Source organism: Gadus macrocephalus, chromosome 16 (assembly GCF_031168955.1).
Source record: "Gadus macrocephalus chromosome 16, ASM3116895v1".
Taxonomy (NCBI): domain Eukaryota; kingdom Metazoa; phylum Chordata; class Actinopteri; order Gadiformes; family Gadidae; genus Gadus; species Gadus macrocephalus.
In genome coordinates, this window is record NC_082397.1 from 6,550,983 (window position 1) to 6,566,941 (window position 15,959).

A 15,959-nucleotide genomic window follows, 5' to 3' on the forward strand; every position below is an offset into this window, starting at 1 on the left:
TAGGAGAGAGAGAAGTTATCTCGTTAGCAAAAGGGGCGTGTGATATAATCCTGTTATGACCTCTGACCTCTGTGTAGTAGTCCGAAGAAAAAATATAAATTGAATACCAAAGTATTAATCAACTAGTACAACAGCACTAACATAGTAGTACCAAAGTACCAACATAGTAGCTCCACACTACTAACACAGTACTAACCCACTACTGACATGGTAGTACCAGCGTACTAACACAGTACTGAAATAAATGACCCACCTGACTTTTAAGGCCACTCCGGGCACATTTCTGACCAATCAGGGCATCTCGTCCGTGATTGGTTTGTAGTGTAGATCGGGCCAGTCAATCCAAGGTGTGTCATCGCAACACTTCTCCATGGCTGAGGAACGTAGGGAGGGTGAGAGCAGGGGGGGGGGGCTGGCTGATTTGCTGTTTGTCTGCTCTTCCTCTTAAGTGTGGGAACACATGATGAGTGTATAAATTAGTCATACCTACGTACACACACACTCACACACACACACACACACTCACACACACACACACATTCACTCCAAGTGAAGTAAAGATCAACTGGGCTTAGATGCATTACACATAATAATAATAATAATAATAATAATAATAATAATAATAATACATTTAATTTAGAGGCGCCTTTCAAGACACCCAAGGTCACCTTACAGAGCATATAGTCATCATTCAAAACTATGTAAAACAGACTAGGAATAAAAGGAAAACAGAGGTTAAACATGAAGAATAATAATAATTAATAACACTCAAAGACGCCTAAAGTGAAGGGGGGACCTCACTAACCACCACCAATATGTAGCACCCACTTGGGTGCACCCACATGCATCGAAGGTGTGATGATGCAGGTGTAAGGTTTGACGAATGACGATGACGATGAAAAGATCCGCTATTTTTATAATATTATTATTTTTGTACAAAGAGGTCCAGGACTGTTCATAAAACATTGAAGGCTATAGCCTCGGACGTGCAGGTATGGAGGAAATTGTTGAAGTTAGCGCTGATGCTGCCCTATATCGCCAGGCCCTGGGTTCTGAACTTTGACCCCTAGCAGCAGACTCTGCGCCCACCTCAATGTTTCAATAGATAGTGCCATCAGGTGGACCTTTATATACCCTAGGAAATATTTTAGTTTTGATCGTTGAGATTGGTCAACATGAATGTGTAATGACCAATATCACTTATGTTGTTTTGTATTGTAGTGAAGGGGGTTGAAATGTCCCCGATTAGGCACTTCCATTTGGTCGCAGAACCCGGATACTTGGTTCTCACAGCCCGAGGTGGTGCCAATCAGCGAACCAGGGGTTGGGAACCAGCCCTCCACTGCAGACAGAAAGACAGTCATACAGACAGACAGACAGACAGACAGACAGACAGACAGACAGGCAGACGGAGACAGACAGACCTGACCTAGATGATGTCATGTGCTGGCTAGGCGGAGCAGTTCTGATTAGCGGAGCATGTAGCTTCCTCCTAGAGATAATATTATAACTTCCTCCAAGTATTCCCACAGTTTACTCCTCGCCATTCTCACAGCCTCTCAGGTTCTCACTGATGCATTGTGGGTCAAGATAAACACAGCGGCACAGTATCATCGGAACCTGAAACGCACACACACTGTAGACAGAGAGCCAGACGGATGTGTGTCTGAGAGACAGAGAGAGAGAGAGAGAGAGACACAGACAGAGAGAGACACAGACAGAGAGAGAGAGAGAGAGAGAGAGAGAGAGAGAGAGAGAGAGAGAGAGAGAGAGAGAGAGAGAGAGAGAGAGAGAGAGAGAGAGACACAGACAGACAGACAGACAGACAGACAGACAGACAGACAGACAGACAGACAGACAGACAGACATTGTACAGCACAGAATGGGTCTTTACAGAATGAGTCAGGGTTGATTCTCACTTCGCCTCATCTTTTTGTAGGACTTTGTTATTGATAGAGTGAGAGAGAGATGTCGTAGATAATATTGTGATACGTGTGTTTGTAGATCTGATATTATTGGGATGTGTGTATGTGGATGCTGGTGGGTGTTCAGCCCGATTATTGTGATATGCGTGTTTGTAGATATGACATTGTTGGGATATGTATGTTTGAGATGTGCTATTAATGATATTAATTAATATAATGAATTAATAACAATATTAATATGAATGTAATATGTGTTTGTAGATGTGATATTATTGTGATATGTTTGTTTGCAGAAGTAATATTGTTGTGACATGCACGTTTATAGATGCTGATGTGTGTGTGTGTGTGTGTGTGTGTGTGTGTGTGTGTGTGTGTGTGTGTGTGTGTGTGTGTGTGTGTGTGTGTGTGTGTGTGTGTGTGTGTGTGTGTGGCTGATATCATTGTGATGTGTGTGTTTGTAGAGGCCGGTGTGTGTGTATGGTTGATATTATTGTGATGTGTGTGTTTGTAGAGGCCGGTGTGTGTGTGAGGTTGATATTATTGTGATGTGTGTGTTTGTAGAGGCCGGTGTGTGTGTATGGTTGATATTATTGTGATGTGTGTGTTTGTAGAGGCCGGTGTGTGTGTGAGGTTGATATTATTGTGATGTGTGTGTTTGTAGAGGCCGGTGTGTGTGTGTGTATGGTTGATATTATTGTGATGTGTGTGTTTGTAGAGGCCGGTGTGTGTGTGTATGGTTGATATTATTGTGATGTGTGTGTTTGTAGAGGCCGGTGTGTGTGTGTATGGTTGATATGATTGTGATGTGTGTGTTTGTAGAGGCTGTTATGTGTGGCTCATTTTATTGAAATGTGTGTGTTTGTAGATGCTGGCGTGTGTTTGGCTCCTGCCCAGCCTGCTGTCCGTCGGCCTGCTTGCCCACTCAGACGCCCTGCACCCCCCTCCTCGCCTCCCACAGCACCTCGGCATGCGCCTGTCCTCTCGGCTAGCACCCCAGGTCAGAGAGACACCGTCACACACCGTGCACCGTTGACCCCTGGGGGTGGTTCTACTGGGAGCGGCCCAGTACAACTTTAATGGGTTATGGAAACATAAGAAGACACAACTGGGTGTCAGGTGTCTGTTACAGTCTAACCTGGCTGGTTCAAGTGTCTGTTACAGTCTTACCTGGCTGGTTCAAGTGTCTGTTAGAGTCTTACCTGGCTGGTTCAGGGGTCTGTTACAGTCTAACCTGGCTGGTTCAAGTGTCTGTTACAGTCTTACCTGGCTGGTTCAAGTGTCTGTTAGAGTCTTACCTGGCTGGTTCAGGGGTCTGTTACAGTCTAACCTGGCTGGTTCAGGTGTCTGCTACAGTCTAACCTGGCTGGTTCAAGTGTCTGTTAGAGTCTTACCTGGCTGGTTCAGGTGTCTGTTACAGTCTAACCTGGCTGGTTCAGGTGTCTGTTACAGTCTAACCTGGCTGGTTCAGGTGTCTGTTACAGTCTAACCTGGCTGGTTCAGGAGACTTTTACAGTCTAACCTGGCTGGTTCAGGTGTCTGTTACAGTCTAACCTGGCTGGTTCAGGTGTCTGTTACAGTTTAACCTGGCTGGTTCAGGCGTCTGTTCCAGTCTAACCTGGCTGCTTCAGGTGTCTGTTACAGTCTTACCTGGCTGGTTCAGGCTTCTGTTACAGTCTAACCTGGATGTTTCAGGTTCCTGAGCTGCAGTCTAACCTGGCTCGGCCCTCTGGAGGGGAGAAGGCCAGGGAGAAGATGTCTGAAAAACTGCTTCTTCTGGACCGCCTGGTCAGGATGGAGAATGATGTCATGGAGCCAAAGAGGAAGCGCAGTTTCCCAGGAGGCAACACGCCTTTGGACCGGCTGTCAATCAGCGGCATGGATACTAAACAAGCATCAAAGAAGAGGTGAGAGCCTCTGAACCTAGACACAGAACCTAGTTAGAACCAAACTAGTTAGAACCAAACATAGAACATATCTAGCAGACACACAGACACAGACACAAACAAACAGACACACAAACACACACACACCGGTACTTATATAAGAGATGCTAACATCCTGATGTGTTTTCTAGGAAGGTAATGGAGTTGCCGAGGCGGAGAATCAGTCCAACGATGGACAGAATCGGGGTCAGCCGGTTACCCAACAATCGAGGCTAGTCTACAGCCACCCAATAGCACCATCCTGTGGACAGCTGTGGCAATTCGGCGGATGGACCTTCAGCTGAGAGCTAATTTAATGTGAGAAAATAAGGTATTGGGATAGCGTTTTTCCTTTAAAGAGTGCACCACAACCGGCCAATCACTAGCATCGCTCTCAAAAGCTGGCTCCCACAGGCAACTAATAATACCCTGACAATCCATTGGTGCATTGGTCGCATCAAGAAGGTGATACGTGTTAGATATTGCTCCTTGACCATTAATTTTATAAAGAACCAGTGTGTGCCTTAACATCACTGTGGATGATTCGGATGTTATCCGTATTGTATGGTGCATTGTGTATTACACTATATTTGGCACCAGTGGACAAATTAGGAGAGAGACAATCTCCCTTCTATTGATCAGATAACCAAAAACCCATGGTGGAGTATCCTACACACCTGCTTATCCATGCAACGCATCACATGGCAACGTCACACTGCTTCTCCTACAACCTAAAAACCGCCTAACTGCTGCTCCTGTCTCTCCTACACCTTAGCCTCCTCCCTTTTAACCTGCTCTTCTGACTCCTGGAGTAAGACAGGGGGCAGCAGTACCGTCCTTTCACAATATAATTTGAGCGGCTCACACACGCACACATTTCTGTCCAACGGGAGGCCTCTGCTTCGACCTGAATGTGACATGACTTAACTTGAGTTGTTGGTTAGTATCCCTGATATTAGTTGTCAGGTCTTGCTTAACACTGGGTGAGCAGGAACATCCTTTTATGCCAGAACCAGGTAGTAACCAGTTATAACTGGTAAGTAACAAATGGTGATGATGCAACTGGTAATAACATAATATAAGTGGTAATACCTGGTTATGTTAGAACTGATTATATCTGGTTATGTTATAACTGGTTGTTAGGACTGGTAATAACTACCTGGTTAGAACTGTACTGTCCTACCCCACAAGGGGTCAAAGGTTATGGTATTTAGTTGCTCAAGCGTTCCAGACAGTACCTTTATCCTGCCATAGTAACGTTGATACATCTGACAATGTCCATGTGTAAAAACGGCCTGTGTTTTAGTTTTTTTTTATGTATTGCTCGTCTTTGCTTGATTATTAAACTGTACACATTTAGTACAATGGTTTCTGTGTCAAACTACAGCAATGGTCTGTTGGAATACATTTGTGTCCAGGTCCATAAACCATTATTATGTCTTCAATTTAACATGGAGGCCCATCAACATACAAGCAGTCAACAACAACGCCTTTTTTTTGGTATTTTTCTTGGCAATTAACAGTGGCTATTAGTTGAATGGCTAATATAGTTTGCGTTCAAACCCAAACTCGAATCTCACTCTCAACGCAACATAAATGAAGGTACGGTCAACAAAAGTATAAAACTAAAGCGAAAAGGATCAAATCACACCTCCATATCAGTGTTATTTCCATTAGGTCCCGTGTAAACGTTGACTCAACGAGTCGGTTACTCTGATAACCACTAGGGGGAGGCGTTACAACGTCTTGTTCGAGTTCACTTATTGTGGACAAAAAGTCAAACGTCTAAGCTGAATGAAGCATGCAGTTGTTTACTCACCAGTTTAGTAGAAACGTCGAGAATTCAGAATGGAATTTCATTCCATTACTCGCCAAGTGCAGTCTCCATCGGTTGAAAGCAGTGCCAATGTTAATCCTTGTTTCGCTTCGATCATTATAGGGTGACCCTTATGTTTTGACTGTGTTTGAAGACAAACAATCTGGTTGCGTTGTTACCGGCACTCGTTTGATTAAGTGACCATTCCACATTTTTCGTTAAATAATAGAAAGTGTATTCCCATCACATGAACAGGGTCTAGGATACTGTAACCAAAGTCAATATTTGCGGCTTACAGAAAGTAAATGCTTATCTAGCGAACTCGCTTTGGGGAATTTTGAATAAAACAACTCATCAGAATATGGGTAGAACTTGCAAACACCAATTCATATTTATCTCGGCGTCTCTTTTAAGTTTAGGTAAGAAATTACATATTATTCAATTATTTTAGGAGGTGGGTAGGTTCAGCTCCCAAACCTAGAACCAGAGTGGTTTACACAGCAAAATCAGACCCGGGGAACAGGATTTGAGCAGAACTCTGTTTAATATGAAAAGATTCTTCTACCGTAGAACAGGGTGCACACTCACACGCCGGTCACATTAAACATCCCTGGGTACTGAGTGTGACACACACACACACACACACACACACACACACACACACACACACACACACACACACACACACACACACACACACACACACACACACACACACACACACACACACACACACACACACACACACACAGGGGAGGGGGGGTTTCTGAGCAAATTATTAAAAATAAACTAAAATAGGCAGGGGCGAGGTGGGTGAAGTCAGAGCGGCAGGCTTCTCCCCTCCACGCTGATCTTGACGGCGTGGCCCGTCTTGGTGAGCCGCAGGATGTCCCGTGAGCGCCGCGTCTGTTTGTACACGCGAGACACTCCCTTCTTCATGGGTCCCTGGGGGCCAGACCCGCATGTTAGTTTGACTGTTGCGTCACCCTTGTTACCATGACAACAATCTCACTGAGCCCACACACAGCAGCCAAGACCCAGGAAGTCAAGCATTTATAAACAGCGACCTCGACCTGCAGGTGAGTTGGCAGGAAAGCACTCAAACATTGACTCCCAAACCCCAAGAAAACCTAATAAACAGTTTGTAAAACAACAGTTGGTTGACCAACAGTTGGTTGACCAACAGCTTGTAAAGATCCATGAGAAGATCTCTGACCAAAAATGTGTTAACCAACAGCTTGTTAACCAGCCGCTGTTTAAGTACTTTAGGTACTTACTGCCCCTATGTGTAGCAGCAAGTACTACAGGATGGTACTTACTGCCCCCAATGGGTAGCAGCAGGTACTACAAGGGCATGTGGTTCCCCTGCACACTGATCTTGATGGCTCCTTGCAGGCGCCCCCGTTTCTTCTGCTCAGCAAAACGACGCTTGTGCTTCTCCAATCGACTGACGCCTTTCTTAAATCCACTCTGAGGAACCAATCAACGCACAGCTAAAGCAGCGACCGCATACACAACCATCAGTCCCTGACCCATGCATCAGGTTAAAACCATACGATTACTATAAACTAACTTTTACACAAAATCAAATAAACCAGTATAAGAATTATGCTATAAACCAGAATAAACTAGTATGCTTCATCGTCATCCGCTTGAAGCATACTAGTTTATTCTGGTTTATAGCATAATTCTTATACAAACCAGAATAAACTAGTATGCATCCGACTTAATCTGAACAGTATAAAGAACCAGTATATCTATGGTACAGGGATAAACTCACCCTGCTAGACTCCATCTCTATGTTCCACTTGGGTCGGACTACGTAGTCCTTGTTGGAGGGCATGGGTACCCTGGCCCGGGCACAGAAGCCTGGCTCCCCAGGTCGCAGAGCCCTGTTGGGGGGAGGACGTTAGGCACAGGCGGGGATCAGTGGTTCTGAAGCAGGTTCTTGGGGAAGGGGTTGAGGCGGGATCTTACTTTTCCTCTCCAGTGAGTTGCTTCTCTAGGTCCCGACGGGGAGTCTGACCGCCAGAACTAGCGAGAGAAAGAGACGGAGACATAGGGAGAGAGGAGACAGAGGGAGGAGACAGAGAGAGAGACAGAGACAGAGACAGAGACAGAGACAGAGACAGAGAGACAGTCAGCACAAAAAACATATTTGGTGCTCCAGGACTCAATGTCGCCCAGTTTGAGTTCCTGGTTCCATTTTTCTTTTAACTCACCGTAACCAACCCTACACACACACACCATGTGACAGTATATATTTTAACTCAAACAAGCTCCTGAAGGCGCATTGATTGTTACACACACCACGCAACAAGTTCATTTTTTTTCCTCTAACAGCCTCCTGATTGCTCGTTAGGCACGCCACGGGACAGGGGCAGTGGAGTCGTTAAATGAAAACAAGGCAGGCAGCTAAAGAACTGCACTGGTAGAGAGCGGAACCACAGCGCAACCATGCAGAGGAACCTGGTTGTAGGAGAGAAGACATCAGGCTCCGACGCCTTCACCTCCTTGTGTGCCTGACTGCAGAACCAGGGGGAGGATGGAGGAGGTGAAGTACCAGGGATGAGGAGAAGAACCAGGGATGAGGATGGAGGAGGTGAAGTACCAGGGATGAGGAGAAAACCAGGGAGGAAGAGAGGGAAGAAGTGAAGAACCAGGGAGGAAGAGAGGGAAGAACCAGGGAGGAAGAGAGGGAAGAACCAGGGAGGAAGAGAGAGAAGAACCAGGGAGGAAGAGAGAGAAGAACCAGGGAGGAAGAGAGGGAAGAACCAGGGAGGAAGAGAGGGAAGAACCAGGGATGGATGAAGAGGGAGGAGGTGAAGAAGTTCAGGACTAGAGATCAGGTCAGAGCCTCAGGTAGGGTCTAAGGTAGGGGTTAGACTAGAGGGTCAGGTTAGCGCTTTAGGTAGGGTCTAAGGTAAGGGGATAAGGTACGGCTAAATGTTAAGTAAAGTATAAGTATAGGTATAGGTTTAGGTAAGTGTTACGGTAGGGATTAGGAATGGGTTCAATTAAGGGGTGAAGGTATGGGTTTAGGTAAGGGTTTGGACGGGGGTGACGTTTCAGGTAAGTGTTGGCCCAGACCTTAGTCCCCTCTTCTGGGGCATCTGCTGGTCCAGGTCTCTCTGTTGCCGTTCCTCTCGGGTCATCCCCTTGTAGTTGGACGTCAGACCAAAGATGGGTCGGGACCACTCGTCTAGGGGTGAAGAAGATAACCCACTGCTGTTAGCTCGCTTATAAAGAACTACTACTACTACTAGTGTATCGATCGATAATATGAAACGCCTGCTAGTCGCTTAACTGGAACCAGAAATTCAACCACATTCCTCCTGTTCTCTCCCCCCCCCCCCTGCGTTCTGATAATGCCAGGTCAGATTTCAAGGTGCTACTGCATACCTATAAAATACTGAACAGATCAGCCCCATCCTACCTGAAGGACCTAATTATTCCCCATTCTCGCCCCTCTTGGATTTCAAAAGTTGGTTATACATGTTTTCCATCAGAGGTCTTCATCAGAGAGACAGAGAGAGAGGAAGGGTGAGACAGACAGTCAGCACACAAAACATTCATTGCTAATCCAGGACTCCATGTGGCCCAGTATGAGTTCCTGGTAGTTTTCTATAGGAACTCAGGTTCCTATAGAGGCTGATTGGTTGTTCAACACACCATGTGACAGTTTATGATCTACCTCAAACAGGCTCCTGGAGGCTGATTGGTTGACACACCATGTGACAGCGGAGGTTCTTACTTACTGATGAGTTTGAGAGCCAGGTCTTTGTTGGGTCGCGACTCCTTGGGGTGCTTGTAGAGGAACATGACCGCACGTCCGATGCCGCTGTGTTTCAGAGTTTCCTGGCTCACGCTGGGAAGCTGGGGAACAGAACACAGAATGGTCCAGAGGTTAGGGCGTCCCGTCCCTGATGAACACAGTCTACCTAGGGTACATCGATAGACATCCTTGAGCAAGATGCTCCTACCTGCTTCTTTACGACAAACACAGAAGAACCTGGGGTACAAGAGAAGCAATGAACACTTCTGTGACTGAAATGTTTGTGTTGTAGTGGAAAGGGTGTGAGGGAATAATATCGAGCACAATCCATGAGAATTTTGACCCCTGATTATATCCGCCATGACCGTGGGAGGATATAACCAGGGGTCACATGACCACGGTCAGCTCCATCTGCTCGAGGACAGTCCAACTGCAATATGTAGAGGAGTGCTAACCCCCTGACGATTCTAGAGCAGTGCTAACCCCCTGACGGATTCTAGAGCGGCGCTTACCTCATGCAGGATCTTGAGCAGCTCCCCTCGGATGCGGAGGGCAGGGAGGCTCTTGTCTGGCAAGGGGCCGATCCACTCCTTGATGGCCGTCATCACGCCGCTGTCGATGAACGTCTCCTTCAGATCCTGCCTGGAGACAAGCTGCTGTTACACTCCCACTCGGTGCTGGCACACTGCCCCTTCAAACACCACCGCCATACTAGACGAGGAGGTGCTGTACTAGATGAGGAGGTGCTGTACTAGACGAGGAGGTGCTGTACTAGATGAGGAGGTGCTGTACTAGACGAGGAGGTGCTGTACTAGACGAGGAGGTGCTGTACTAGACGAGGAGGTGCTGTACTAGACGAGGAGGTGCTGTACTAGACGAGGAGGTGCTGTACTAGATGAGGAGGTGCTGTACTAGACGAGGAGGTGCTGTACTAGACGAGGAGGTGCTGTACTAGACGAGGAGGTGCTGTACTAGATGAGGAGGTGCTGTACTAGATGAGGAGGTGCTGTACTAAATGAGGAGGTGCTGTACTAGATGAGGAGGTGCTGTACTAGACGAGGAGGTGCTGTACTAGACGAGGAGGTGCTGTACTAGACGAGGAGGTGCTGTACTAGACGAGGAGGTGCTGTACTAGACGAGGAGGTGCTGTACTAGATGAGGAGGGGCTGTACTAGATGAGGAGGTGATGATGCATGAGGAGGTGCTGTACTAGATGAGGAGGTGCTGTACTAGATGAGGAGGTGATGATGCATGAGGAGGTGCTGTACTAGATGAGGAGGTGCTGTACTAGATGAGGAGGTGCTGTACTAGATGAGGAGGTGCTGTACTAGATGAGGAGGTGCTGTACTAGATGAGGAGGTGCTGTACTAGACGAGGAGGTGCTGTACTAGATGAGGAGGTGATGATGCATGAGGAGGTGCTCTATGTGGATACACCGGATGAGGAGGTGCTATAGTAGGTGATGAGGTGCTGTATGTTTACTTCTTGAGATGCGTGACAACCGCAGGCAGCAGTGTGAGTTTCTTCAGCGCTGGCTTCTTTTGAGCGTTGAGCGTTCTGTCCTCCTACACACGCACACACACACACAGATAATCAGGGGACTTATTGTGGGATCATGAAAGTACTGGGGGGGGCTCTTATTGTGACAGTATGAAGGGTAGCGGGGGACTCTTAATGTGGCGGTACCTCTGCGGCCTCGTTCATCTTGATGATCATGGCGCTGACGACGTCGTCGGCGTCGCTGATGAACGTTCCTCCGTCTCGGTTCCTCCTGCGCTTCCCGCCCGCTGCCTTCTTACGCGCCAGCATGATGTCGAAGTCTGACATCATGCTGGTGCTGGGGGAGAGAGAGCACGGGTCAGTATGGGGGGAGAGAGACCACGGGTCAGTATGGGGGGGAGAGAGACCACGGGTCAGTATGGCGGGGAGAGAGAGCAGCAGTAAGTGTGGTCAAGAGAGAGAGAGAGAGAGAGTTGGTTTCTTACTCTTTGCCACTACGGTCGACTCCTTCATCCGAATCAGAGTCTTCCTCAGCTGGCTGGTTCTCTACCTTCTGCTGCCCCTCCAGTTCCTCCTGGTTGAAACCCTGCACACACACACACACACACACACATTATACAAATCTTTTTAGACAGAAGTTTTTGCAATAGGACAGGAAGTTGTAATTACCGTAAACTCCTCTTCCTCCTCGTCTCCCGACTCTCCAAAGATGTCCGCAATCATCTTCCTAGAACACAGAAAGTGGTATTTGAACTTCACCCTTAGTATATCAGTCACATGTCTAGTACAATACTGATACTACTCTAGATCCATTTCTGCTACTAGCCTAGACCTACTGGTCATACTACCCTAGATACAGTGGTGATACTACGCTATATTCAGAACTGATAGTGGAACATTGACCCAGTACCGCTACTAGCCTAGAGCCAGTAATGATACTGTACCATCAACCCAGTAGTGATACTACCTAGATCCTACGGGAACAGTACTGATACTGCCCTAGATCCAGTGGGTACTGATACTGTAATCTAGACACATTAAAGGTTGTATCAGCGATTCTGGTTGCCCTGACTTCCGTTGCGAGATTCCAAACAAACAGCTAGCCCCTCCCTCCCGTGTTTTGAAAATGATCATGGACGCGCATTTTCATGAACGTGCATGACCATGAACGCGCAACACATACGACCATCGAAGGGTCGCATAGCCCAGGCACGAGCGCGAAACACCACAACACCCACCCCTTGTCTGTGATTGGTTGGAACACTGTTTATTTTGATTTTGAGGTGTTGGCAGTACCATTTGTTTTTGTGTGCGATCTCGGAGCCTAGGCTGCCTAGAGAGACGCGGTTTTTTTGACAGCCTGCTTATGGGACGGGCAGCTAGCGGATCGTGAGGAAAAAGCAGATGAATGTGATACTTTATGTTTCAATCAGAATGGCGGACACAACCTTTAAGGGGAATAGAGCACTGTGTAGGGGTTCTGGCCGACTCACTCCTCCTGGTCCTCTCCCGACTCGCTGTCACTGCCAAACAGCGTCTTCTCGTCCTTGGTCTTGGCAGGACCGTCCTCGTCCTCGCTGTCGGACCCCAGCTCCCTCAGCTTGGCTGCCATTTTGCGGTCCGGACCCTCGGAGTCCGAGTTCTCCTCGTCGGACACGGCTCTGCTGCGCTTCACTGGAGGGGGTCAGAAGCGCTTCGTTCAGAACAGCTTTCCATACGGAATCAACCTCTGCACCCCGTGAGCACATCAATAGACAGTCCATCTATAGGGACATGAATGGAGACGGTGGTGTGATGGGCGGCTGATGCTCTGGTCTCACCTGGTGTAGGAGTGTCGTCGTCCTCGCTGTCTGAGAGGACGGCCTTCTTCCTCTTCACTACGCACAAACACACAGACAGAGACACACACACACCAATGTAGTTTTGCTGGGAAGCTGGTTGATCTTCATGGAAGATCCTTGTTGTGTTTTGTGATTCCTACTGAGTTATACGAGGAGTAGAACCACTACCTCTGGACAATAAATCAACATTAATATCAATCCTTATAATGTTTGTTTTTTATATACCGGTACATCAGTCACTGACTCGCCACACTGTCCGAGTCAGTGCAATGTGTGCAGGCAGTAGGTGATGACGTACTGCATCACTAAATATATGATGCATATAATACTGGGCTTCAAGAAGCTAATGATTGTCATGCTGGACGCGCTACCTGGGTAAAAAAAAAAATCCCCAAATATCCCTCCCTCAGCTCTACTCTCTCTCCAGAAGTTGTTTACACATTTGTCATTTTATTTATCAACGTTCAGTAAACTACCTCTAAAATGTTTGAGAGACCTTCGAAATCATGTATTTAATTGGATGGGAATCAAGCATTATTATTTTATTTTATTTATTTAGCGTATAACGCAAGCCATGTTTGTTTTATTGAAAGTTTGTCACACATTCTTTCTAATAATAAATAATTGTATATTATAAACCAGAATCAACCTTATGATTTCTTTAGGGTTCGGTCCTATGGAGAATGCTCTTAATTTAGCAATATTATTTTTATGATAAAATATATGGTGATAATTATTATCTAAAGCCATCAATATAAAATGGCACATTATGATATCATTTATGACCATATCGTTGCTGAAGAGGGCAAGAGGCAGTTAGCCAGTCTCCCCAATGAGCTTAAAGAGTTTCCCGACCAATGCACTAATTAAGTTGTGACACTATTTTTGGTTCAAGCTAAGGGTTTGACCCTGCAGTGTTAGTGCCTAGCTCTACAGTACCTGTTCCAGCGTCTTCATCATGGCTATCTTCTGTCCGTTTCGCCTTCTCCTCTTCGTTGTCAGCCTTCCGTTCCTCCCCCGCCTCATCCTCGCTGTCCGACATCATCACTGCCTTCCACTTCGCCCCGTCGGCCTCTGCTCCCTGCGTCCCGACAGCCCCCGCCTCCTCCTCTTCATCGTCGTCTGAGTGCAGGGCGGCAATCTTCTTCCTCGCAGGTGTGCTGCCGTCTGGTTTTCCACCTGCGTTAGGGGTGGAGCTCGGGGAAGAGGAGGGGCTGTGTTTGGCACGGGGAGGGGTCCTCCTGTCCTCCTCACTTCCTCGGCTCTTCAAAGCGGAGTCTTCCTCATCGCTGTCCGCGGGCCTGGGCCGCTCTACCTCGGAGTCACCGTTGTTTCCACGGTTACGCCCAGGGGCCTCTACCTCGGAGTCACTGTTGTTTCCACGGTTACGCCCAGGGGCCTCTACCTCGGAGTCACTGTTGTTCCCACGGTTACGCCCAGGGGCCTCTACCTCGGAGTCACTGTTGTTTCCACGGTTACGCCCAGGGGCCTCTACCTCGGAGTCACTGTTGTTTCCACGGTTACGCCCGGGGGCCTCTACGTCGGAGTCACTGTTGTTTCCACGGTTACGCCCAGGGGCCTCTACCTCGGAGTCGCTGTTGTTTCCACGGTTACGCCCGGGGGCCTCTACGTCGGAGTCACTGTTGTTTCCACGGTTACGCCCGGGGGCCTCTACGTCCGAGTCACTGTTGTTTCCACGGTTACGCCCGGGGGCCTCTACGTCTGAGTCGCTGTTGTTGCCAGAGTTACGCCGAGGGGCTTCTCCCTCGGAGTCACTGTTGTTTCCACGGTTACGCCCAGGGACCTCTCCCTCCGAGTCGCTGTGGCCCCTTGCCGGGCCCTCGTTGTCGGAGCCACTGGCCGGGCCGCTGGTCTCCATGGGATGGGGGCCGTCCTCACCCTCACTGCCGTCGTCCTGAACCATAACAGAGCAGCAAAACGGCGTGTTGATATAGTGAGCAGTGTACAAACAGTAAGGGAAGAGTATATCGTGAGGGGAGTAATAATGATAATAATAATACATTTAATTTAGAGGCGCCTTTCAAGACACCCAAGGTCTTGAAAGTGTTAGGCCGTAGGTAGGCCTGTCAACTAGTTTAGTATTAATTTGATGAAGGCAGGTAGTAGCATGGGGTTATGGGGGTCGTGGTCTTCATCACCATTTATGTTGAAAATCTATCTGACGTGACTCCGCTGCAATCATGTTCACGGACAAGGTAATGTACCAAAGTTGTATTCACGATACGTTTCAATAATCTTAATTCAAGTATCCGAAAAAACGTACCTTACTAACTTGAGAGGAGTCGGGACGCGAACCGCTGATAGCAGCAGACAAATACATCCAGTGTGCTGTTCTAAGGTAATGCAACAACTACTAAAACATACACACCTCTACAATAAAGAAAGATGCAGACATGATGACCTGTGAACCAACCTCTGAATTATGTTTTGTGGGCATCGCCTGCTCATCTTCTGATGCTGGGTGTTCGTCTTGTACAGGTGTACCACCGCCATCATCTGCAAACACACGCACCACATCAATAACAAACACACAAACACAAAATATACAATATAGACAATATAAGAGTATTATCGTCACTCTATACAAGTGAGTATTTCATTGAGCACATATACAGGAGAGTATTTTCCTGAGTATATAAAAGAGCATTTTAGTGAGTCTATATAACTTTATAATGCGTATTTTATCGATTACAAATATAACTTAATAGGAGAGTATTATAGTGAGTTTCAGACCATATAGTAGAGTACTTTAGTGTGTCACGTTATAAGGAAACAAAGCGTCTTACCGGAGCGGCTGGCGGATACAACGTCGTCGTCCTCTCCGTCCATCTGTTTTATTGTTGTTCGGATTATTTATGATGCCCGCGTTATATACTTATCTTTAATAAACACGATACCTTAGTAGGTGTCGTGCTGGGTTAAAGCCAGCTCGAATATGTACTTATGAAATAGAAACTATGCGGTGTTGATCACTGCCATCAAAATGGCAGCGCGGCCTTGATATGCGCATGCTCCCTGTTGCTGTCGCGTGCTAGTGGCGTCATTGCAGGTCGAAACCTGGCTATTTTTTATTTATTGATACTTAAAACGTTATTTTTTATTAATTTATTTATTTTTAAGAGTTAAAGGAAAGTAATACTTTGGGTAAAGAATAATACC

General features: G+C 47.1%; 2 protein-coding genes across 5 annotated transcripts in view; one reads left to right on the forward strand and one right to left on the reverse strand.

Moving 5' to 3' along the window:
* ostn (osteocrin) overlaps positions 1–5,212 on the forward strand; it is a 6,625-nt gene extending 1,413 nt beyond the window's left edge. The window contains exons 2-4 of the mRNA XM_060075901.1: positions 2,791–2,922; positions 3,618–3,829; positions 4,000–5,212. Of these exons, the coding sequence (XP_059931884.1) occupies positions 2,791–2,922; positions 3,618–3,829; positions 4,000–4,084 (429 nt within the window). The 3' untranslated portion in view covers positions 4,085–5,212. The remainder of the gene's footprint in view (positions 1–2,790; positions 2,923–3,617; positions 3,830–3,999) is intronic.
* Positions 5,213–6,188: 976 nt separating this feature from the next.
* Positions 6,189–15,819, reverse strand: LOC132474913 (protein IWS1 homolog). 4 transcript variants are annotated; one of them, XR_009529767.1, is made up of 17 exons: positions 15,587–15,819; positions 15,214–15,296; positions 13,719–14,694; positions 12,759–12,815; positions 12,432–12,612; positions 11,608–11,665; positions 11,424–11,524; positions 11,125–11,275; positions 10,921–11,003; positions 9,951–10,080; positions 9,422–9,539; positions 8,754–8,865; positions 8,133–8,189; positions 7,641–7,697; positions 7,444–7,555; positions 6,941–7,133; positions 6,189–6,608 (listed from the first exon to the last, which is right to left on the reverse strand). XR_009529767.1 is itself a non-coding variant. In XM_060075828.1 (17 exons), the coding sequence occupies exons 1-16, from the start codon at positions 15,627–15,629 to the stop codon at positions 7,008–7,010; spliced, it is 2,445 nt and encodes an 814-aa protein (XP_059931811.1). In that variant the 5' UTR covers positions 15,630–15,819; the 3' UTR covers positions 6,189–6,608; positions 6,983–7,007. The 4 variants fall into 4 exon arrangements, 2 of the variants coding, with proteins under 2 accessions (XP_059931811.1, XP_059931812.1); XM_060075828.1 differs by having other exon boundaries at positions 6,983–7,133; XR_009529768.1 differs by lacking the exon at positions 8,133–8,189 and having other exon boundaries at positions 15,587–15,818.
* Positions 15,820–15,959: the final 140 nt, after the last annotated feature.

Excerpts from the sequence above, each read along its gene's own strand:
- LOC132474913 (XM_060075828.1), bottom strand. The coding sequence starts at position 15,629 with ATGGACGGAGAGGACGACGACGTTGTATCCGCCAGCCGCTCCG. Across the intron at positions 9,540-9,950 it reads TGCTCAAGATCCTGCATGAG|CTTCCCAGCGTGAGCCAGGA; the intron begins GTAAGCGCCGCT and ends TCTGTTCCCCAG. Across the intron at positions 7,556-7,640 it reads CAACTCACTGGAGAGGAAAA|GGCTCTGCGACCTGGGGAGC; the intron begins GTAAGATCCCGC and ends TCCCCCCAACAG.